Source organism: Capricornis sumatraensis, chromosome X (genome assembly GCF_032405125.1).
Source record: "Capricornis sumatraensis isolate serow.1 chromosome X, serow.2, whole genome shotgun sequence".
Lineage (NCBI taxonomy): Eukaryota > Metazoa > Chordata > Mammalia > Artiodactyla > Bovidae > Capricornis > Capricornis sumatraensis.
The window spans coordinates 102,343,222-102,368,292 of record NC_091092.1 but is presented as its reverse complement, the minus strand read 5'-3'; the positions used below and the strand labels follow the sequence as shown (position 1 = coordinate 102,368,292).

The 25,071-nt window shown below is 38.6% G+C and overlaps 1 protein-coding gene across 5 annotated transcripts in view; it reads right to left on the bottom strand.

The window, feature by feature from the left end:
• CASK (calcium/calmodulin dependent serine protein kinase) overlaps positions 1-25,071 on the bottom strand; it is a 385,638-nt gene that overhangs the window by 113,639 nt on the left and 246,928 nt on the right. For all 5 annotated transcript variants that reach the window (XM_068962176.1, XM_068962178.1, XM_068962179.1 and 2 more), the window contains exons 6-9: positions 22,683-22,785; positions 16,764-16,939; positions 11,621-11,743; positions 3,884-3,967 (exon numbers count right to left, since the gene is read on the bottom strand). In XM_068962176.1, coding sequence (XP_068818277.1) covers positions 3,884-3,967; positions 11,621-11,743; positions 16,764-16,939; positions 22,683-22,785 — 486 coding nt within the window. The remainder of the gene's footprint in view (positions 1-3,883; positions 3,968-11,620; positions 11,744-16,763; positions 16,940-22,682; positions 22,786-25,071) is intronic.

Here is a 25,071-nt window from a genome sequence, read left to right as displayed (position 1 = left end):
GCTGGTTAGTAAATGATGATGTGTACATAGGATGGAATTTTGTAGACCCATTACAAGTTTGTGCTTCAGAGTAATGACTCTCAATAAGGTAAACTTATCAGAATCACCCATGCGGCTTTTTCAAAAAAATGCATGCCCCTCCAACCCCTTGCATGACTGGGGCTGAGAGGGATGGTTAGTGTCTTGGGTGAGTTGAGTGGTGCAGTGAGTTACTGTTAGTATGTGAATGTGTCACATCTCTCAAGTGTGCAAAAGTGAAAACCAGTATTTAAGAAGAATATTTGCATAAGTTCACATAAATAAAACCAACCCTTTTAAAGTGTAAATTCAGTGCTAATTAGTACAGTCACAATGTTGTGCGATGACCATTCCTGTTTCATCCCAAACCCATTAAGTAGTCTATACCCATTAAGCAGTCCATCCCATTTAGGAATTACAGCTGTTTATAAATAGAGATAAAGTCAAGCATATTAAATAAATCCTAAAATAATAATGAAACAATAACAAAATATTAATAGAAAATGGTATCTATGGAGAACTTATGACTGACAAGTACTGTTCTAACTGCTGCTACTGCTACTGCTAAGTCACTTCAGTCGTGTCTGACTCTGTGCGACCCCATAGACGGCAGCCCACCAGGCTCCCCCGTCCCTGGGATTCTCCAGACAAGAACACTGGAGTGGGCTTCCATTTCCTTTTCCAATGTATGAAAGTGAAAAGTGAAAGTGAAGTCGCTTAGTCATGTCCGACTCTTGGCGACCCCATGGACTGCAGCCCACCAGGCTCCTCCGTCCATGGGATTTTCCAGGCAAGAATACTGGAGTGGGGTGCCATTGCCTTCTCCATTCTAACTGCTATAATATATTAATTCATTAAATCCTTACAACCCTATCAGTTAGCTATTATCACCATCATCCCCATCTTATAGATAAGGAAACTGAAGCACAGAGAATTGAAATAACTCGTTCAAGGTTACACAGCTAGTGTCAGAGTCAGGATTCACCTTAGGCAATGTAGCTCTAGAGGCCATTCTTTCTCTGAATGCTGTACTCCTCTTTCTTCTTGCTACAAAATTTCCTACCTCTGACTTAGTTACAAAATCAATTTTCTACTGCTTTCTGTGAACTTCCCTTTTAATCACTTCAAAGGGAATCATAATAATTAGGTTGTTTCCACCATTTGATGAGCTTAAAAACAGTGTCTGAGTAGAAGGATGGGTACCTAGCTGTTTACTTGTGAAAATAAATTGGGCGGTGGGCTCTGAAAGCCAGGAAAGTTGCAATCTTTGTTCTAGAAGCTCTTAGAAGTGGCAGAATGAGAATGAGTTTTTTGAGGAGAGCAGGTATAACCAGCTTTAACCAGGGTGACTGAATCACTGAATGGGATGCAGCTTTACCAGAAGCTGAAAAACCCTCAATGACAAGCCTGCTGATGTTCCTAATTCTAGGTTGTTTGGTGGGTCTTAAAATTTTAAATAGGCCTGCAAAGGGATGTGGTAAATTCACATGACCCCTCTCTGCTGTGACAGCTTGCTCCTGTCCAAATGAATCTCAGTCACTACTTTGGCTATTTTAGGCCCAAGTCTGATTCTGTGGCACTGGGAGAAATACAGCATGTCTTTCTCGCGATGAGGCAAGCCTGAGCCCTGTGGTAAAAGGCTTGTACTTGGGCAGTGAGAGGTTCGGTCTCAGACAGGGTAATGTCACATAGGCCAAAGCAACATCAGAGTTAAAAAGACTTCAGGAAAGACTTGAGACAGAGGTATAGTTAATAGCTTCTTTGGGAAAGAAGTTAATTTCAAAAATGGCTGACCAAATTTCACTTTGGCTAAGATTTTGTTTTCTTTTGTAGCCTACACTGGTTCAGGTGTATAGTAAAGCATGCAAACAAACAAACCAACCAACCCCAGAGTCTTGGGAAACTTCTTTGGGCACCATCTCAATAACGGCATGTTATCAATAATTATTTTCCTGGCGAGGATTTTTAAAGTAAATAGAGAAGAGCTAGTCTGAACCTCCTGACTGCAAAATCAACTAGGAGAAAGGCTAACTGGGAATAATCAACACCAACAGTGACATGTTAGAATTGCCCTTACTCTACAGTTGCACTTTCCGGTAGAACTTTCTACAGTGATGGAAACAGGCTATATTTGCATTATCTGATATGGCACCACTAGGCTATTGAATGCTTGGAATGTTCTAGTGTGACTGAGGAACAGATCTTTTATTTATTAATAATTTAGGAGATCAAACCAGTCAATCCTAACCTGAGTATTCACTGGAAGGACTGATGCTGAAGTTGAAACTCCAATACTTTGGCCACCTGATTTGAAGAGCCGCCTCACTGGAAAAGACCCTGATGCTGGGAAAGATTGAGGGCAGGAGGAGAAAGGGATTACAGAGAACAAGATAGTTGGAGAGGACGAGATGGTTGGATGGCATCACTGACTCAGTGGACATGAGTTTGAGCAAACTCTGGGAGATAGTGAAGGACAGGGAAGCCTGGCATGGGGTCACAAAGAGTCAGACATGACTGAGTGACTGAACAACAACAAATTAATAATTTTAACTAATTTAGGGGACTTCCCTGGTGGTCCAGTGGTTAAGAAACCACCTGCCAATTCAGGGGACAGAGGTTCAACCCTAATCAGGTAACTAAGATTCCACATGCTGCAGGGCAACTAAGTCTGCACACCACAACTACTGAGCCCATGCACCACAACTGGAGAGAGGCCTGTGTGCTGCAACTGAGACCTGATGCAGCCAAACAAATACATCAATATGAACAAATAATCATTTTAATTCACTTAGATTTTAACAGTTACATGTGGCTAGTGGCTAATATGTTGGCCAGTTCAGCTCTGTATGATAATATTGTGCCTTTCATAGTTTTCCAAAAATTCATAAAAACATTCTTATAAATCTAGAGTTGAAGACAATCATTCACAACATTTTTCAAGGGTCAGCTACTAGTGAATGAATAAATATTATTGCAACTTATGATGTATCTGAAAATAGTTATGAAGAAAAGTTTTACAGCTTGCAGGAGTCACATGGCTAAGGAGGAGTCTTATCTAATCAACCACTTAGAGGACAGAGTTAAGTTTTTTAATAGTAATCAAAGTAAGTCAAACCTGAGTTAATTTTAAGATCATAATATAATCCTTTCCTCTGTTGCAGGGAGGAGGGAAATGCTGTCCCTTAAGATTTTTGTCCAGTGCTGTAAAGATTCCATTATCTTATTCTGGGTCTTTTTCAAAAACCTCAAAAACCTTTTAAAGTCAAATGGGCTGTCCAAAGGAAGTAATAGTGCTTTTTTTCTTTTCCAGTGTGTTGGAGGATAGGGAGTATGGTAAATGGGAGAAAGGTATGCTAGGAAGAATAAAGAAAAAGTGAGAAAATGATCTGGAAATATTTTCTAGTAGACCAAGGTTGTGGGGATTTTTACTGCTTTGTGATGGTTGCTCAATCCTAGTTCCAATTCTAATTTTGTGTTGTTTCCATTGAACTAAACTTACGTTTTCTGTCAAAATATTAAAGTTTGAGAAAATGTGGCCTAGATTAAAATTCAACAATAGTGGATAATAGCAAGTTCCTATTTTTAAAGTAATTATATCTCTGCTATGAATTTTTAAAGATAACATAAATCTAAAATGTGATTCATCTTCCATTTATTATAACTAATTGCTGGGACTTGTACTTAGATATTACCTTACATTATTTAAAACCCCCAAATCTTATTGAAATAATGGTAAATTTTGGCATTGAGAATTTGGCTGTAAGAAACTACAGCCAACACCAGTATAATATTTATGGGCACTGAAACAGAATAAAAATATCAGCAAATGCTTCTGTCTGGCTTTTTGCTGATTTCTTTAATTTACCTTTAGTTTCCTCCGTGCATTGAATTTCCTCAGTTGCTCTACTGTTTCTGGAAGATGAATCTTGTAGGCGTAACGATCCCGCTCCTAAAAAAAGATGAAAGATAATGAACACACATAGCTCTTTAAAAAAGTGAAGAAGCTAAATTTAAAATAAACAACAAGCCCAGTTGGATATGAAGGTCAAAACTGATAGTAAAATAGTATTTCATCTTCATCAATAACAAAGGGCTAAAATAATGGTCCATGTAATTTTTCAGATACATGGCTATATGGCTAAAATAATTCATCATAATTATTATGAAGGCATGAAGTTGACACAATCTTGTCAGGTAAAATGAGCGTTCAGGAAATCAACTCACAACTAATTCAGCATTCTGAGTTGTCAAGAATAACTGGATTTTAAAAGAAAAGTCCCAGTATCTTCAAACTAGGACAAACTTATCAAGCCCATTCTAATCCAACCATTTCTCCATGTGGGATCCCCTTCAATCTCTGATGGATGATCACTCTGTTTGACTTCATACAATAGGAGAGTATTACTTTATGGCAGCCCACTACAATTTTAAGGATGTGAAAAAATTCTTACTCAGACCACCTGTGGCTTGTCTGGACTAGCTCTTCTCTTGGGGCATCACAGAGTAAACACAATCCCTCTTCTGTATAATACTCCTTTAGTAGTTATGCGGGGGTTCATGCTTCCACTGAATCTATTCCTCTCTGTGATAATATCTCCAGTTGCTAACTTCTCATGTGTATTTCAAATGTCCTGTCATTCTCCTTATTGTCCTCTTTGGTTCTAATTTGTCAATGTATCTTGAAGATTTTATGCTACAGGTACTTATTTTAGAAATATTTCTTGAGTACCTACTATGTGCCAGGCATCGTTCTATGCACTTGAGATTAACAAGTAAACAAAACCTTAACAAAGATTCTGGCCCTCATGTAGTTCATTTTTTAATGGGAGAAGATAAGAAAATACAAAGAAGGGAAATTATAGAGTATGTTAAGAGTGCTATGGAATAAAGCAAAAAGGAAGGCAGGGTAAAGGTACATTGCAATTTAAAGTAGGGTGGTCAAAGTATGACCCAACTGAGAAAGTGACATCCAAGAGGTGAGGAGAGTGGTCTAGGCAGATAGAACAACTAAGTGCAAAGGCCTTTCAAAGGAGACAGTGTGCCTGAAATTTTCAATAAATAGCAAGGAGACTCATATGTGGAGTAAATAGTAGATCAGATTAGAGAAGTGGCCGGGCTGGTGCAGGCCATCAGGGGCCTTTGACTTTTATTTTGAGTGGGAGATGGAGCAACTGGGAGGTTAGCAGCTGGAGTGACGTGATCTGACAACGTAGAGGCATACTCTGGCTGTTGTGTTGAGACTAGATTGGAAAGGAGAGAGTTAAAAAAAAAAAGCATGGAGACCAGTTAGGAGGTTATTGTAGTAATCTAGGGGGGAAATGAAGGTGGATAAAACCAAATGGAAGCAATAAAGACAGTGAAAGGGAGACAGACTCTGAATGTAGTTTGTCCTGAAGAAGTTTTACTGAGGTATAATTAGCATACAATTAACTGCACATATAGTATGGGATAAGTTTTGACATACGTATACAAACATAAAACCATCCCCACAACCATAATGGACATATCCAACTCTCTCAAAAGCTTTCTTGTTTCTCTTTTGTTACCCCCTTCCCCATCCCCAGGCAACCACTGATCTATGCTCTGTTACTTTAGATTAGTTTGCATTTTCTAGAATTTAATATAAATGGGGTAATATAGTACATATTAATTATTACCCAACTTGATTCACTCTGCCTAAATATTTTAGCTTCACCCACATTGTTGCATGTATCAATAGCTCATTCTGTTTTACTGCTGGGGGTATTCCATTGAATGTGCTGTGCTTAGTCACTCAGTTGTGTCTGACTCTTTGCAACCCCATGGACTGCAGCCCGCCAGGCTCCTCTGTCCATGGGCATTCTCCAGGCAAAAATACTGGAGTGGGTTGCCTGCCCTCCTCCAGGGGATCTTCCTATCCCAGGGATTGAACTTAGGTCTTCTGCACTGCAGGCAGATTCTTTACCGTCTGAGCCACCAGGGAAGCCCATTCTATTGAATAGATGTACCATAACTTGTTTATCCATTCACCTGTTGATGCATCCTGGGTTGTTTCCAATTTTTGCCTGTTATGTATAAGGATGCCATGAACATTAATGTACAAGTCTCTGTATGGACCTAAGTTTCATTTCTCTTAGGTAAACATGTAGGAGTAGAATGGCTAGGTCATTTTGTAAGAATATGTTTAACTTTTTAAGAAACTGTGCAACAGTTTTCCAAAGTGGCTATACCATTTTACATTCCTACAACAGGTATGAGTTCCAGTTGTTCAACATCCTCACCAACATTTGGTTAGCCCCTGGGTAGCATACAAGAAGGACAGACTAGATGAGTATTGCAAAGGCATTGAAAATGAAACTGGCATTTGAATCATAGTATGTAAAAATGGGCTAGGACCTGTGTTCTGAATCTAATTGGATTAACTGCCTACCAAAATAGAAGATTTAAATAAGAATCATAGTCTCATAATATAATAATACTAAAAATGCTCAGCACACTATCCAAAATTACTCTTCATACTAAGAACCAGGAAAATCTCAACTAAATTAAATTTAAACACTTCTACTCTACAGGCTTTAACCCTTCTGTAGGCTTCCTAATTCTGAATATCTCCAATCACTCACCAAGCCTCATCAATTTTCCTTAATCACTCTCAGTTTGGATACTTCTTTCCCACTCCCACTGTGACTCCCTGGTTCTGGCCCCTGTCACTTCCTGGCTAGACAGACCAGCTTCTGTAGGACCTTTTTGCCTCTACTGCTTGTATCCTGACAGGTAACCCACCTGTGCACAGTGTCCAAAGGAATTACATGAGCGTCCTGCTCATAAAATTTTGCATCACTCAAAAGCTTGCAGTAGCTTTTTACTCTCTATACCCTAATATCTAAAGTGCCAAATTTGGCATTCTAGATATATTCTTCCCTCAAACCAAATTTTCACTCTACTGCAACCCTATTGAAATAGCTGACCTTTGTATGATACGTGTTTCCTGACCCCTTCCCTGAATACCCTGAACACTTATAATGCTGTGTCTCCTCTGTGCCTCCCACATGGGTATATGGCCCCTTTAGTTGTATTAGCATGTGCAGCCTCCCTCCCCACTAGCTAGTGTGTAGCACCAGCCTACAGTGACTCACGCGCCCTGTTAGTCTTCCAGGGCCCATACTCCCGTATTCTTGTGAGACGCCTCTCACGTGTGACTTCTTTGAGGTTATCTTTCTATGTCTTTATGTTATATCAACAGCATTTGAAATTCCATTTCACGGTCTCACCATGCCTTTCTCTCTTTAATATGTTGGGAAGTTTAGAAGATAACAGACAGTGAAGTGAAAAGGGAGGGAATGATACAGTCAAAAACTTTTTTTAAATAAAATTATGCTTAAATTATGATTCCTGATATTTTCTAAGCAGATGAAATCATAAGATTAAAAAAAGTCTATTAATGTACCTCTTACCACAAAACAAGTAAATATTAACTCCACAGCATTATAAAACTAAGACAAAAGAATAAAAATAATATTTTCCAGATTAAATAGTCCTACTTGAAACTAACAGTAATGTGATATGAATTCAGAAAAATCTGATTAGCAATGTGTCTTGCATTTAAAGAAGTGTTTGATTCACTATCCATTGTGCACACGAGATGCTAAATATACATTTAATTGATGTGTTGATTGGTTATTCCCAAATTCAAATTGATTAGGCTAATATAAATATCCTTTTCATCTTTATTATAGTCAATATACTTGGAATCTACATATTAAGGCTACAAAGGGTGTGAAAAGAGCTTAATTATCTGTGAGAAAATTACAATCTTAGTTGGTCTTACTTTTGTTGGAATGAATATTTACAGCAAACAGCACTAATTTAGATAAAAGTATAATTTAACAACTTCAAGACACTCACATATTAATTGGTCTATTTACTCAAATTCCCATTTTATATGTCATGATTGAATAGGACTTTTTTGTGGTCTTGCCAAAGAAAGAATAATTTTTCTTTGACACAAAACAGTGGTATCATGACTTTTGGTACTCCTTACTACAAGGATTTTCATCATTTTATTTCTTTACATTGCAGTTACTCAGGAGTTTTTCATATTTAAACTTTAGCTTAAATTTTAGCCATTGCTAAATTATCACCACTTCTATGCACAGCAATGATTTAAAAGTATACATGGAAAAGTACTGAAATATAACATAAGCCTGTTCTCATCAGCTTGATAACATTCTCATTGAATTCTTCCATCTTCAGATAACACACTGTAGTGAACAGTCTTCAGGAATTTTTTCAGTTAAGTTACTGACACTTTTGTCTTTTGTCTTTCTGGTGCCAGAAATCTGTTGTCTATTAAGCTCAGATTATTTGGCAAAAGAACTATAATCATTGCAGGGATAAGAGTTTCCAAAAATAAATATTATTAGTCAACAGATGCAAGATAATGAAAGCCAAATTTTCTAAAGGATATTAAAAATGACTAATACGGCTGCCATTTTCACTGTTACTTGGCATTTAAACTAGCTGCAAACAAAAAAAGATCCTCATGATAAGAAACTAAGAAAAGCAAAGGAAAATCAGGAGGTTCCCTGAATTGTTTATTCCTGGGAGAAAATAAGTACTAAGAAAGTATCTCAGAACTGTTCACTCTTTTCTGGAGGAAGTCAGGAATAACTATAGCTAGGGAATTCAAGTCAAGAATAACTAAAGCTGAGTATCAGAGGATTGAATGCCGATGTGAAAAGTAATATTCTTAAGGAGAATCTAGATCTACTGGAATCTCAACATTGTTCAATCATACTATTATCCCATGTCATCACTGTTAAGATACACTATTAACCTATATTTAAATATTATTATTTTGCATAATTTCTGGGGAGCTAGCATGGTATAGTAGTTTGAATACATTTATATATTCACTCATGAAATCATTAACTGATATTTATGAGCACCTACTAAATGTCAGGGGCTTCCCAGGTGGCGCTCGTGGTAAAGAACCTATCTGCCAATGTAGGAGATAAGAGAGACAGGTTCGATTCCTGGGTGGGGAAGATCCGTTGGAGGAGGGTATGGCAACCCACTCCAGTATTCTTGCCTGGAGAATTCCATGGACAGAGGAGCCTGGTGGGCTACAGTCCATAGGGTCGCAGAGTCAGGCACAACTCAAGCGACTTAGCATGCACACACTACATGTCAGACACTTTCAAAGGTTCTATACAGAAGTGAACCAAGAGATAAAAATTCCTGCTCTGTATGCAGCTTATATTTTATGGAAGTAGACAGAGAAACAAGTAAAATGTAAGTATGTCTCATGGTGACCAATGCTATGGAAAAAAAGTAAGGCAGGGAAGGAGGGTAGGGAATACTGGTGGCAGGGGACATTTCTTCCCTCAAATTTTAAATTGGGTGGTCAGGGAAGATCTCACTAAGAAGCTGCTATCTAAGCAAAGACTGAAGATGGTGAGAGAATAAGCCATGAAGATAGCTTGGGGAATAGTATTCTAGGGAAAGGGCATGACTAACACAGGCGCTGAGGCAAGTGTGGGCCTGCTGTCTGAAGAACAGCAAGGAGGCTGACATGAGGGAACAAAGTGAGAAGAGGAGAGTAGGAAGGGGTGAAGTCCGAGAGGTATCAGGGAGTGAAATGGTAAACTAAATTAATAATACTTCAGGAGACAGGTCTAGCCTAAAGGTAAAAACTTCGGGTGTACAGATAGCATTTGAAGCCACTAAAACTATTAATAGATGAGGTCTCCAAGGGTCTGGGGCTTCCCTGGTGGCTCAGCTGGTAAAGAATCCACCTGCAATGCAGGAGACCTGGGTTTGATCCCTGGGTTGGGAAGATCCCCTGGAGAAGGGAATGGCAACCCACTCCAGTATTCTGGCCTGGAGAATTCCATGGACTGTATAGTCCATGGGGTCACAAAGAGTCAGACACGACTGAACAACTTTCACTCTCACTTTCCAAGGGTCTGAGTGTAGACAGGAAGATGAAGAGCAATGGGCTGTAGCACTCCATTGTGAAGACATGGTGCAGGGAGGTGAGGAAGAATCGGCAGGATCTGGAAAGGGCTGCCACAAAGGTAAAAGGGAAACCAGGGAGAGAGGTGCCCTGAAGCCAAGGGAGGACAGAGTTCCAGAAGTATGGATGTCCAAATGCTGATATGCCAAGAGGGAGAATCATGAGCTCTGACCACTAGACTCAGCAACGTGAAGGTCACCGGTGACTTGACGACTTGACGAGCTATTTTAGTGGAGTTGGTAGGATTGCAACCCTGACTAGGGTGGGTTCAAGAGAAAGAGATGGGAGAAACTGAGGAAAGTGAGTAGAAATAACACTTTCTAGGAGTTTTGCTGTCAAGGGGACTAGAGAATAGGGGCAGAGGCTGGAGCGGGTTGTAGGGTTAGGAGAACATGTGTGTGTGTAATAAAAATAAGTGGTAGCTTGTTAGATCCCACAGAGATTGGAAGGTGCTGATGCAGGGAAGGGCTCACAAGTGGGAGCGCTGACCTTGAGTAAGTGAACAGGATAGGATCTTGAGTACAAGGGAAAGGGGTGTGGTAGGCTGAATCCTGGTTCCAGCTTCAACAATTTTTGTGACTTGGGGCAAGATTCTTAACCTGAGGCTTAGCTTTCTCACCTGTAAAGTGAGAATTTCCTGGAACTGTTGAACACTGTAATGTCTTCATCAAATAGTACTATCTCACTGAAGCCCCAAGTTATAATTTTCTTTAATAGTGATACTTCATTGGCAGGATGGGATATAAAAAGAACTTTTAAAATCTGCTTTTTCTAGAGCCTAGGAGCCACAACTACTGAAGCCCACATACCCTGGAGCTCCTGCTCCACAACATAAGAAGTCCCTGTGACGAGAAGCCTGCATCCCACACTAGAGAGTATTCCCCTCTTGCTGCAACTAGAGAAAGCCAGCATGTAGCAGTGGAGACCGAAGTGAAAGTGAAGCCGCTCAGTCATGTCTGACTCTTTGCGAGCCCATGGACTGTAGCCTACCAGGCTCCTCCATCCATGGGATTTTCCAGGCAAGAGTACTGTACTGGAGTGGTTGTCATTTCATTCTCCAGGGGATCTTCCCAACCCAGGGATAGAACCCAGATCTCCTGCATTGCAGGAAGATGCTTTACCATCAGAGCCACCAGGGAAGCACCCAGCACAGCCATAAATAAATAAATAAAATTAAAAAAAATCTTTTTCTTAAGAAAATAAATCTTATCTAGTATCTACTGAAATAAAAACAATGCTATAAAGTATACAGTCACAACCAAAGCAATGATAATCGCTTTTTAAATATCACACACTAAGTGCTCCTTCTGTTGTTCATGTTGTGCATCCTTGGAAGATGTGTTGGTAGAGAACAAACAAGCCTTCCTCTGGGATGGATTTTGCCTTAATTCTCTTTCTTACCCTCTTGTGATGAAGCTGAATGTCACTAAAATGAAACATCCTCTTAGATGTTTACAGAGAGTGCATAGAACCAGTAAATAAGGTGAACAAAACTAATGAAAAAATGCTCAGGAAAAAAAAAGGGTAGAAAGGGGCACCTTACAGAGTAATGCATTCTTGTCACTGGAACTGTCCAAACAAAGTGCCACCTATGAGCTCACATACCTTAAGCCATGGGTGATTCAGTGCTTCATAAACAGTGATCCTCTCGGCAGGATCCAGCATCAGCATTCGGCGTACGAGGTCTTTGGCACTTTCAGAGATATGGCTCCACTGCCTTGGATTCATCTGAAGAGGGGAAAGGAAAATTACACAGTTAGGTTCAGTGAGATGTTAATGTTCACTGTTAATATCTCTACACTGTTTCAATGCGAATAAGATTCAGGTAACAAAGTAGAGAAATCGGATTCTAAAGACTTGCTTTCTAAGGAAGAAGAGGACTGAGGTCATACATTTCCTATTGTTCAACACATGAGAATTTGCATCAGTAAATATTCTTTATACATATTCTGGTTAGATATATAATAACATTTTAAATAATTGAAGAACAGAATGTTCACGATTCCAGGTTCTATCTCAGGTAAAATAAAAAGTCTAGCATCTAGACTGTAAGCAGATGAGAATACTTTGACCTAGAAAGGACTAAAATAAAATTTAAAAATTTTAAAGAAGTGTTTTTAATATTTTGTTTTTAAAACTGGGAATTATCAGTAACTGTGAAGCCACACAAAGTAGCTTTTATTAATAGGATACTTTGGTCACTGTATGTCATTTTCAGCATTTAGGAAAAAATATATTACTATAGGCCTTACAAAAAACCCAATTTACTTGTATGTTATTCTTAGTGAAGTGAATTTTTCCCCTCTTTTAGAGATGAGACAACTAAGCTACAAGGTAAGTCGCCTAAAGCCAAACAAAAAAATAAATTATGAGTTGTTCCTAAGACACAGGACTCATGAGCAAGGCTGTGGATCTCTGAGGAAAAGAGTTGGAAGACTCCTGGGAAAAGGGGTGTGTCTGAGACCAGGAACCAGGAAGAAATGGAAAGGAATGCTTGGGGCTTGGAGTTGGGAAGGCAAGTGGGGACAGGAGGGAAGAGATGGAGCAGGGTCTCACTCCCTATTTAATATCAGGAAACTGACTGAGTGAGCACGTAGGAGCTGTCTGTTGCCAGGAGCTGTAAACAATGCCATGGCTTTAACCGGCAGAGACCCATGTCATTTTCTATGGGAGAAAGATGCGGAATAAAGTCCGCAACACTTTAAAGCCAAATAAAATCACCGCTTGCACTGTAGTACACACGAATCATTATAATCTGGCCAAGGTTTAGCATCAGACATTTTGCTCTGGCTAATGTGAGGCTTTGTTGTAGTAGACAGAGAGTGGAAAATGTTCCATCTTCTTTGTCTAACAGGCATAATTCTAAGCGGTAATCACTTCCCTTGTCAGATCCCTTAATTAAAAGCGAATGCCGTGAGACTGTTGAAATACTGTCATCCTACTGAAACTGATTGGTTGACAAGTTTGAAATAGGGAGGCGAGTGATTAGATGGGGCTTAAACAGTCTTGCTTCCTCTTCTCCATCTTGGAGATGATGTTCTCTTTCATGTCTGAATGACCTGTCCTCAGGAAAGGTGTTGAGAAACCATCTGAAAGTGGTCGTAAGATTTCTGAAGTGAGCAGAGGTTGAGAAGTATACTCCCTGGTCCTTTTCATGAGGGAGCCCAATCCAGGGTTTTCTCTTTGGCAGGAAAGAGTAGCTGATATTAATTTAGGAGGCTGAGTATATCTTTATCATCTGAGCCATTAGGGAAGCCCTTGAATATATAAGGGATAACAAAACAGGGCTATAAAGCAGTCTTAATTATTTGAATATGAAATCGAGGCAGCTGAGAACTCCTGCTGTGTAGACACTAATTGGATATCCAGAAACAAATGATATAAGGTGACATTGTATCTTTTATAGACTTGGGGAAATATATTTTTGTCCTTTATAAAAAATTAATTGAAATTAAATGTTAGCATATATTTTAGCTAAAGTATTCTCTCCTATCGACCTTAAAAGATCAAGTAAGCTAGTAAACGAGAATAAAAAGTTAAAATTATCCATTCATCTGCTGATGGACATCTAGGTTGTTTCCATGTCCTGGCTATTATAGACAGTGCTGCAATGAACATTGGGGTACATGTGTCTCTTTCAATTCTGGTTTCCTCGGTATGTATCATGTAAGAAACGAATCGCCAGTCTATGTTCAATGCAGGATACAGGATGCTTGGGGCTGGTGCACGGGGATGATCCAGAGAGATGATATGGGGTGGGAGGTGGGAGGGGGGTTCAGGATTGGGAACTCATGTATACCCGTGGCGGATTCATGTCAATGTATGGCAAAACCAATACAGTATTGTAAAGTAAAGTTAAAAAAAAAAAGTTAAAATTATTTAAGACCAGTAGTAGTTTATAAACTATGACATTTTAAATATATTACATTTAAAATGTGTCATCAAAATTTTCTTGAAAATACTCATAGAGATCAAGGATTTTTAATTTTTGTTGTTGTTAAGAACCACCACGGTGGTAAAATATTTTTGAGATCTGCTCCAAAATAATCTAGTAGCATGTAGAATATAGATGAAACAAGATTGGCTGGATGTTGATAAATATTAAAGCTGTGGGTTCATTATACTATTATCTCTCCTATTTTGTTAGAAATTTTCAGTAACAAAAATTTAAAAATGAATGCTGACACAATCATAGTATTTTTTTTAAAGGCCCAATAGAGTCATCACTGATAATAAAGATGGGTCTGTACTTCAAGCTAAGCTACCGAAAACCTGGGGCCTTTGTAAGGAAAGCCATGAGTATAAGCGAGAGGTGAGGTTAGCCAAGTAAGAGTAAATATGTTATTAACTTTAAACCCCCAGGTACAGAAATTATAGTATAGCTGCCACTGTCCATCTGACTATATTATACTAGAATACTAAGAATAGGAAATTTTAAAACAGTCAAACTTTTGGACATATTTTACTAGTTCAAATTTTTTTCTAAACAAAGAAACAAAGATAACTATTCAGTGCTTTAAAAATAGACAAGATCAAATACCAAGAAGCCGTTGGAATGAAGCACATTGCCTTGGAAACCAGGAAGTTAGCAACTGAACAAACACAAAGGAAGAATTCTATTATTAGCAAATGCTTATAGCTCAAGAAGGCAGGTGGGAGATTTTATTATATGGTACCTACGTCATTAAGTTGCTGTGAGGATGAAAAGAGTTAATATAAGTAAAGTGCTTAGAACAGTTCCTGGAACATAGTAAGCACTGTGTATGAGTTAGCTATCATTGCTAGTATTATTATTACACTGATAGATTACTGTGTTTATTTTCACATGTTAGTATCTGTGATTTCACTTGGCAAAATTCAATGAGAAAGCCATAACTGTGCATTCCTGATAGCCACTCACAATTTCCAGGGATTGAAGGGAGATGATTACTTACAAGCAGTTTCCTGAGACCTTGAAAGGATTGATTTTATTCCCCAATGGTCAACTGACTCTAAGAAGCAGAAGAACCTATACATAAAATGTCTTTCTCTGTTAACAGAGTTTTCCCATAGATCTTCATCTAAATAAAGACAAATCTGTGTACCTTTATATATAAGCCGATGGTACACAAGGAAAAAAAGTACAAACCATTCTCACTGACTCACTTCCACAAGCTTCAGTTGCGGTTTACAGAATAAGGCCACAACTCTGAAATTACTTTACCTTGATTTCTTTTTTTCCCTTAAGTTTTGTCAAGTCCCATATAAAATTCTAACATTACTGAGGAACAGAGGAAAAAAAAAACAACTTTAGGGGCTTCACAGTTTTGGAGTGTAGTGTTATATGAATATAAACCTGTGTGTTTGGTTTTTATGTTGGCAGGCATGGCTGAAAACGAAAACAGTGATTTTGTTGAATAGAAAGTGCATGTGTTAATAATAACGGGAGGAAGGAGAGCTTCCTCAAAACAAACTGCCCTGATTTGATATCCAGACACATACTCTTCTGTGCTTCCTATACAGAGCATCGTATTCCATCAGCCATACAAGGTGGCACAGGGCAATAAAGTGTATAAGCTAGGGTAGCGAAACCAACCCCAAGCTTATTTCCAAGAACCTTCTAGGTCTTTTTGGTATAGCCACTCATGATGTCAGTAATGGCTTCTTAAATTATTTAGTAATGAAAGTAATAATGTACTAATCAGAAGTCTGGGAACAGTACATGTAGTTTGCAATTCACAGTAGCCAAAGATGAATATAAATATTTAAATTACACCAAAATGGCTCTAAATTACATTATGAAATGCAGTTGTGATACTGGCATTTCAGTTTATCCTGGAAGGTAAATGGCAAATTTTTCAGCTGTGCTGGCTAACTACATAAAATGCAATAAAATAACATGCATACTAGAGCAAAAACAAATAAAGGTTAATAGACACTAAATCTAAAAGTAAGATAAAGAATTACTAAAATTACCTGGATGAAATTTCCATTTTACTTTAGAAATGAAGTAATAAAAATAAAGCCCTTTTCTCAAATTACACAAAGAAGGGCCAAAGAAGTTTATGCTCCAGCTCAGCCTGAATAAATGGGTTTGATCACCAGACAGCTAATGGATATTTTAAAATCTGGGCTCGGGTCTGTCACAGACACCTTACCCAGGGTAAAATAAAATCTCACATTCTCTCACAGTAAATTCCAAGGAGTATTCCAAATTCTTTCCCTGAACTAGAATTTTATTTGAAATAAGTGGGGCACAAACAAATTACTATGAATTTGAGTTAGCTAAACAGGCAGTTTCACGAGAATGTACTTGTGGTCAAAGATTTTGACTTGTAGTGTGGCTTTGTGACTCTGAGGGCCCAGAACGTGGAGGAAAAGGGGAACACCCATCGGGTCTCTGGTCTTTATACTGTATCAAAGACAAGTCGGGTCCCTGTTTTCTGGACTAAACACAGAGTTGGAATCCAAATACATGGGATAGACTAGAGGCAGCACAGAGGGAATGAGAAGGGAGGAGTGAGGCAATGGTTTTTTTTAAAGCCAGTCATCTGGATGATAATTTGGCTGCGATCGACTCTGAAATTTACTTGAGAGCTTTGTTGCCTAACAAGGCTAGTGGATCAAAGATGCAAGCAGAAAACTTTTCTCTGACTAGGGTAACTATGTTGACCATCAATAAACAATCCAAAGAGAGACAATAACTTAAAACATTTTTTTCAGAATAATTTAATCTCAATGGAAAAATAAAACGTTCATAATATATTACCTTATATTTTCCTTTAATAATGCCTTCAAACAATCTTTCCTTGGTTCCATAAAAAGGCAAACAACCGCTTAGCAGGATAAAAAGGATCACGCCACAACCCCAGACATCTACAGGTTTTCCATAAGGCTCTCTCTTGACAACTTCTGGGGCCATAAAATGAGGTGTTCCAACGCGCCCTATATTTAAAATGACAACATCAAGGAAAAAAATGTTTACATAAAATGGGTTTCCCCCCATTTGAAAACTGAAAATAACAGTGTGAATGACAAGTTTAACAATGTAAATATTACCATCTCTTCCCTCCTCTATAAAATCAAGGAAAAAAAAGGCAGAAAGAAAAAAATTATTTATCTAATCACCTCTTGAAAATACTGAGCCCAGGAGAGAGAGGTACTCTGTCTTCTAACACTGCTACTTCCTATTGAATTCTGCAGGGTGCATGGTAAATATTTACCTAGTTCTTGCATCATGAAGAAGTTGTTTAAATTTTATAGTTTTCACATGTTTGAAAAAAATTACTAAAAATACAGAGCAGAGACAGTGGCAGGGAGAGGGGGAACAAGTGAGAAAATATCTGTGGAGAAAAAGATTACTTTTGACTGCCAAACAGAGATTCTCAAATTAAACCTAATGCTGAGAACTTTTGCTTGGAATATGACTCTGAATCCGAAATCCTGTTCAGTAGATTTTAGGAATTAATTGCAGCAATTAACAGTGGTTAATATTTTGTTATAATAGGATTTTAGCTTCCTTCAAATATTAATATTGGAAGAGAATGAGAGCAAATATATGACATAAACCAAAGCAAAATCATGAGGCTCTTCCCATTCGATTCTCTTTGATTTCTATCTTCTTTAAAGTGTTTTTCTTTTTTCCTATCAAAATTAGGTTTCAGGAAGGAATCTGAAAGCAGTTGTTTGCACACCAGTAGCCATCTTTGCCGCAGCACCCCCTTTTCTTCTGTAGAACAAAAGATTTGTATCCTAGGGAAATTCCCGTGGGAGGGGACTGCCTGCCAGATTTGACAGCTCTTCTAGCTCTAGGCGGGCCCAGTGCCCTCCTCTCTTCCCTTCCCCACACCCCCCACCTCATCATCCTGAGTCCAAGATAATTTTTATTTCAAAGACTGCACAAAACTTTATGGAGAGCTCAGAATGGTGTTCAGAGTTTAGAAAAAGACCTCAGAGATCTTCTAATCCAGCTAGAGAGAAAGCCTGTATCATAAAGTCTTGTTGGTGATTGCCAAACCTGATTAGGATGGAAATGGTTGGGAACAGCTCTGAGCTTGTGTACTGGGAATGTTCCTTTGCTGAAAATTGTGGATCCCCTTCTTCCCCCATAACAGAGGAGATTATGTTCAGGGTTCAGAGAGTGAAAATATTTTTATTTAAAATGTATGGTAGATCAGAGGAGACTCTGTACCAGTTAGAAGGAAAGATTTTTATTTTCATGTTGCCCCATTTAGTTTCCTCAAGTAACATAAAGAAGTGTGAAATGATGAGAACTAAGCCTCCTACTTCATTAACAGCTGGGACAGGGCAGTGCCCTTGGAGAAATGTGCCTTGGTCTGATGGACAGGAGCTGGTAAAAGTAGGGAGCAGCAGGGTAAGAGATCAGAGTACTCATACCAGGGCACCAGCCAGGTACCTGCTGGTGGTTGGGATACTGCGAACTCAAAATGTAGGTCTCAATCTGGGACTAGTCAAGAGCCCCCATGGCCAGCCCTGGCCAACCAGGGGGAGGTTCTCTCCATTTATCTAGATTGAAGACTACCATGGTATTGGAGAATCAGTGTTCATCCTCGAGGAAGATACATGTCTTTTGGTTAAGGAATTTGCTCATAAATGAAAAGGGGAAAGACCATCATGTGTTAGTCACTCAGTCATGTCTGACTCTTTGCGACCCCATGGACTGTTAGCCCGCCAGGCTCCACTGTCAATGGAGTTCTCCAGTCAAGAATACTGGCGTGGGTTGCCGTTCCCTTCTCCAGGGGATCTTCCTGACCCAGGGATTGAACCTGGGTTTCCTGCATTGCAGGTGGATTCTTTACCACCTGGGCCACCAGGGAAGTGAAAGAATTTATAGGAGTGGATTTTTAAAACTTTATTTCATGCAGATTGGTAGAATGTGAAAGGACTGTAGTTACCCTTTAACATATACTGACCTCCCCAATTTCCTGGTTTGTGATCACCTGACTTTTCCTTCTTTGTGGTCACTTGATTTTTATGATGCTGACCACAGAACTCTAAGAACGGGAAGCCAAATTACCAAACCAAATTAAATGTCACTGTGCATGAGACACTTCAGATGTGCAGTTAAAAATTTAAATGTTAGTTTTTTTGATAATATAATAAAGCCTTATTACCCAGAACCTCAGGGAAGGGGGAGTTGTTCTGAATAGGTACATATTCATTATACTATAGGACCTGAATCTTTACACACCCACCCCTTTTTACTTTAAGAATTTTGGATGGCTTTCTTTCTATAATTTCCTGACTTCTTTTATATATGATGCTGCACATAATTCAACCTTTTCCTGATGACTCAGAATTATTATCGTGATACCAATGAAAGAAATCTGGTATGGAACCAAAAATGCACTGCATACCCCGGAGAATAAAGGTTGATTTTTTTTCAGTATAAAGGGCTGCTGTGCTTTCCAACTTTTGGTATCCGTTCAACTTATTTTTGTTTTGGTCAGGCTTTCATTTCTTTTCTTTCACTATGCTTACTCTGGCCTTGTCTTCTTCTCATTTGTTGCATAAAATTTGCTATAAACTGTAAACTCATTAGAAACCAGATTCTTTCACTTAGTAAAAATTTCCCAAGTGCCTGCTGGGTCCTAGACACAGTGGTCTAGGACCACTGGGGACATACAAGGGATAAGCCATGGTCCCCCTTTGCCCTCACAAAGCTCAGTCTTTGATATAATTATAAATCCCTGTGTGAAATGCTATATGAAGGCATGTAGGCCAGACAGCTATGGGAATATGGGAGAGAATGAACAGGGTTACCTAACTTGGGATGGTGACAATCAGCCTGCTTCTAAGAATACTTTGTTAACTAGATACACAAAATGACAAAAGGCATTCTAACCAGAGGGAAAGACAGGTGTAAGCTATGAAGGAACGCCAATCTACAAAACTTCCTGAAAAATGGAAGCATGTCAGCCTCAGAGTGTGTCTTCACATGTTCACTCGAGAGAACCGTGAACAGGTACTAAGGGCAGAAAATGTCTTGCTGCTATTACATTTATTTTCTAGGTTCCTAGTTATATTCTGGATAAGTGAGTTTCCAAACAGCTGAGTTTCTGATAGGGAACATGTAAATATATGTAAATGGCTTTTTATTATATAGGACATATAATGGACAGAATTACTTTTGATTTGGAGGACTCAGTGATCAAAGATTCCAATCTAACAGGGAAATAGCTTTCTTTTAGATATTAGCAAATGAGCTGATACATTTTCAGAAGTATCTTAAACAACATGAAAACTTTTTATAAGAGAAATCATTTATCCTTTATCTACATATGTAGATTGCATTTTAAAGACATTGTAATACTTGAAGTAGTAATGCAAGCAAAGGTATGTTTAAGAAATGACAGTATTTTGACCACCACAAAGTATTTTGACTCTATAAGGACTGAGAAAAATAAATTTTGCACAACTGATACACTGTGGGTTAAAAATCAGCTTTAAAAATACAAACTTGATGGGAAAGATTCATGGACTTTAGTAAAATAGACTAACATGTAAAAAACGTCTGGATAAGTCATGAATCTGTTTTTCCCCTTCAGTCAAGGTACATAGTAAAATGAAGTCCATACCATCTTTAATGCTAACAGGATGCAAATTGAGATCAAGAGAAACAAAGTCACTCTAAATGGCCAATATATATAACAGCATATAAAAGGAATTCATTTTATATCATATCATCCCATCAACCTTGAGGATATAATCATCACAATTTGTTATTTAATTGTGTAGCCTTAACACGGGGGTGATCTGTACAAATAGTGGATGTGAGAGAGTTAAACAGCAATGTTTGTTTAGAAACAACTTGGGATTTGTAGTTGATTACAAGATTAATATGAGCCACCAGTGTTACAACAGGGTTGTCCTAAAAGCTCATGCAATTTGGGGAGGCTAATAGGAATGTAAGATCCACAGCAAAAGCAGTGATAGCTTCAAGTTTCTACGTGTTGGAAGTGCCTGGAGATGTGCTCAGTTTTGGCTCCGTACTTGGTGCAGTCAGGAGACTGAAGCAGTTTATGTGAGGAATGATGGCTAAATCAACCTAGGCGAGTTAACTTGGATAAAAAGGTGGATATGATGGCAGTTTTTAAGCATCTGAATGACTATCGTGTGGAACGATTAAAATTTCTCACCGTGGCTCCAAAAGCCAGAAGTAGGACTCCTGGGTGGAAGTTACAGGAAGATAGACTTCTGTTTAATGCAAGGATGGATGTTTCAATAGTTAGGGAGCTTTTAAAAAATGGAATGAACTGTCCTGGGACATAGTGAATTCTTTGCCACCTGAGGAATTAAACTAGAGTTCAGTCTTTTGCAGGGAATTTTATGAGAGAATTCAATCATTAGTTTACGAGACTGGAGAAGTTTAAGGCCTCTTCGAATTCTGATTCAGTGATTCTATGGTTAAACTGCATGTTGTTACCTGACCCTATGGTCAGTCTTCTGATCACAGATGATAAGTTTCAAACTTTTCATAGGTTTTTAATTCACTAGTTCATTAGAATTAGAAGAAAAAATAATCAGTTTTCAAAACAATACTCAACTTGCAATTTCTCCTATTCTTGGAAATGATTAACTAGAAGAAAACACAAAACTAGAAGAAAATCTAAACACAATTTAATTTTGGAGGGCAATGTGGTAAATAATGATTTAAAGACTACAACTATGACTCATAGCTCATTTTTCAGAAGATGGCCTGTGTTAATACCGCTTTGATATTTTAGTAACAGTAAATGAAATGAAATGAAATGAAATATTCTGTGTAAAAGATTATTATTTTGATATTTATCATTTGTCAGGTATTTTAATTTAATGTAAGCATTCTTGAAAGATGACAGGTTTTAAAAGGTTCTGTTGATATTTTTCCTCTTTGTGAAGGCTGGCAGTACTTGGAGATGGAAAATAGAAAGCAATGGCTAGAAGACTAGTAGTTGGTAGAATGCAGAACTAAGCAATTTGCAAAACTAAAGAACAAAACTAAAAACAGGGCAGCATTCTGAGCTGGAATCTACTGAAAGGAATAAATAAAACCAAATACTTGAGTCTGTAATTAGCATCCACCTCTGCATACTGGTGAAGAAAGTTTGTTTTAACTTTTCTTCCTTTTTTATTCTGGCATGGGAAATTTCTAGTTATGTTTGCTTTGGCTAATAATAAAATCAGTCTGTGCTCATATCTGCTTGCTCTTCCCAAACACACAGACTGATGGCCTGAGTGTGACTCTTTCACAAACGGAAAGAAGAAAGCAGTGTGAAATTAAAAATCAGCCACAGATATAACCTGAAAGAAGTGAATCCACACACTTTAGATTTGACTTCATTCAGCCAGTTCAACTTTAAAAGTCACTTTGCCTCAAATATCACCTTCTTCCAATACTGTTTTAATCTCTGTATGTTGGGTCTCTTCCCTGTTAAATGTTGAGGATACAAAGAGTAAAAAGATGGAGTCTATTCTTAAGAGACTAAGGAGTCTATTCTTAAGAGACTAAAATTCTAATTATTATTATAGAATTATTAAATTCAAAACTATATTATGGCACTTTTTTTGGGTGGGGTGGAATGTGGTCTGAAACACTGAGGATAGACTAATATTTAGTTTGAAAACTTTACACCAGCCTAAAAAGTGATGCCGTTTTGAAGGAAATTTTTTAAAAAAGTACTCTTACCTCCAGCTACAAGTCCAGACTCCCCTAATTGAATAGCTACCCCAAAGCCCCCAAGTTTAACAGGTGCCGAATTTTCCTTTGAGGCAAGGAGAACACAGTGGGGCTGAAAAGAAAAACAAACCAAAGAAAATGATTAATTGTCAATGAACAGTTTATACAAAGCCAAATAACATGACCGTATTTGTTGTTGTTCAGTCGCTAAGTCGCGTCTGACTCTTTGTGACCCCATGGACTGTAGCCTGTTAGGCTCCTCTGTCCATAGGTTTTCCCAGGCAAGAATACTAGAGTGGGTTGCCATTTCCTTCTCCAGGGGATCTTCCCGGACCAAGGATCGAACCTGTGTCTCCTGCATTGGCAGGCGGATTCTTAACCACTGAGCCATCAGGGAAGCCCATATAGTAAAATACTTTAAAAACTCCTGGAATTACTTTGGATGCTTGAATTATTTGTCTATTCTCATGTCTGGCTGATTTCTCCAAAGACTTACCTGTTTTATCCAACATTTTTCAGGAATTATTTGCTTCCAAGATTAGGGTGTGGTGCTTGGAACCACTCAGGAGGAATGGATGTTCAAGACAGACAGACAGATGTGTTTTCTGCCTTTTCATGCAATATTTTCCCTCACTGAGTGACAGCCTACATTTGTTTAAGGAAAAGTATATTTTACACCTAAGTTTCCTGAAATCTGACTTTATCTACAGAGCCACTGTATCTTGGCCCTTAGGGGATGTTGATGACCCTTTTTCTGCCCCCTGTCCCACCATCCTATTTTTCTTTATTCATTCCACTCCCAAGTAAGATTTAATGACTCTAATTGAGCCCTTCTCCTCCGGAATTCAATGCTCTTCCTTCCTGGGGTCTCTTCTCTGGATGTGCCCTTCTTTTCTGTGGGAAGGGGAAGTGAGAAAAGAGAAGGGGGGAAGGAGACTACTGGGCTGGCCTCTAGTCCAGGGTAAAGACCTCCCCACCCAGCCCCGAGGAGCAGCTGCTTGACCAGGGCTGTCTAAGAATCATATGATTTTTGGTTACAGTGAGAGTCTCTTTATAGGACCTAGTCCTCCTGCATATGCCTTTTTCTGGGACATTGTTGAGGCTGGTGTCAGGAAGGCATTTAATTGTAGGGAACTTTGGTCTCTGCTCAAATACTATGCTCCTCTCTGTGACTAACATTACATATGTTATGACCTGCTCTTAAAATATGGGTTTAGTGAAAAAGGCAAGCCTCTTCAGGCTTGGAAGATAAAGGTATTTTTTATTCTCTCCCACACTTGATCAGATATAAAATGACCCAGTTTTAGTTCAGGTTTAGCCTACATGATAGTGGGCATGAAGAGACCCATAGAATAAAATTCTGAGCTGGTACACCCAGAGTGATGTTTGATGATGGATATACAAAAGTGGGAAGGATTAAAAGAATCCTTTTAGAAGCTATTTTTTGTCCAAGGGTATTTAAAGACCTTTACAATAGAGTGTAGCACAAAGAAAAATGAGCCCTTGAGTATAAATGTGTGTATGAGTGAGAGAAAGAGGAGAGAAAAAGCAAGCGTACATGGATGGTGAACAAACTGCAGGAAGACACAAAGTAGCTGGTAGGGTCTATGGAAGGACAGGCAAACCTCTACAGAAACCAACTGACAGAATGCTCTCTCTCAATGCGAACTTTCAGTTGGTTCAGAGATCAATGATAAGAGATCTAGTGTGGGGCACGGCAAATGAACAAGCCTAGAAAAGGAAGGGCCTGATGCAGAAGAAGAAAATACAGACTAGACCCAGACAGGGTCTCCTGGCCAGTGTCATCATTACCTTTTTAGGAAGGAGTAGTAGAAGCTTAAATTTGAATCTCAGGGCATACACTTTATAGTTTGTTGACTATATTTATGCTTAAGTTAATGTTACACTGAGATTTATCCAAGAGGGTGTGGATTCAGTCACTCTCAACAAACCCTTTAGTGAGATAAGTCATAAAATTGGAACTTAAGATAAAGAATAAACAAACCAACATACGTAAATGAATAGAAGACTCTAGTAATGTTAAGTGCTAGGGAGGGAAAATTAAGCTGGTGAGGAGGTAGGTGTTACAGGTTTGGAGACTAGGGAGCTGCTATTTAGTAAGACAAGGAGTGTCAGAGAAGACCTCTCTAATAGGGTAATAGGTGAACACACACCAGAATGAAGGGGCAGAAAGTCACATGGAGGTAAGATCTTGGTGTGGAGCATACTATGTAGAAAAGCTCAGAGGCACAAAGGGGGTTGCTATGTTTGGAGAAGAGTGAGGAAGCCAGTGTGTTGGGAAAGGAATGAACAAAGGTAAGAGTGGTAGGAAATGAGATTTAGATGATCAATGACCCTATTGTCTAGGGTTTTGAAGTCAAGGACAGAGCTCTGGGTT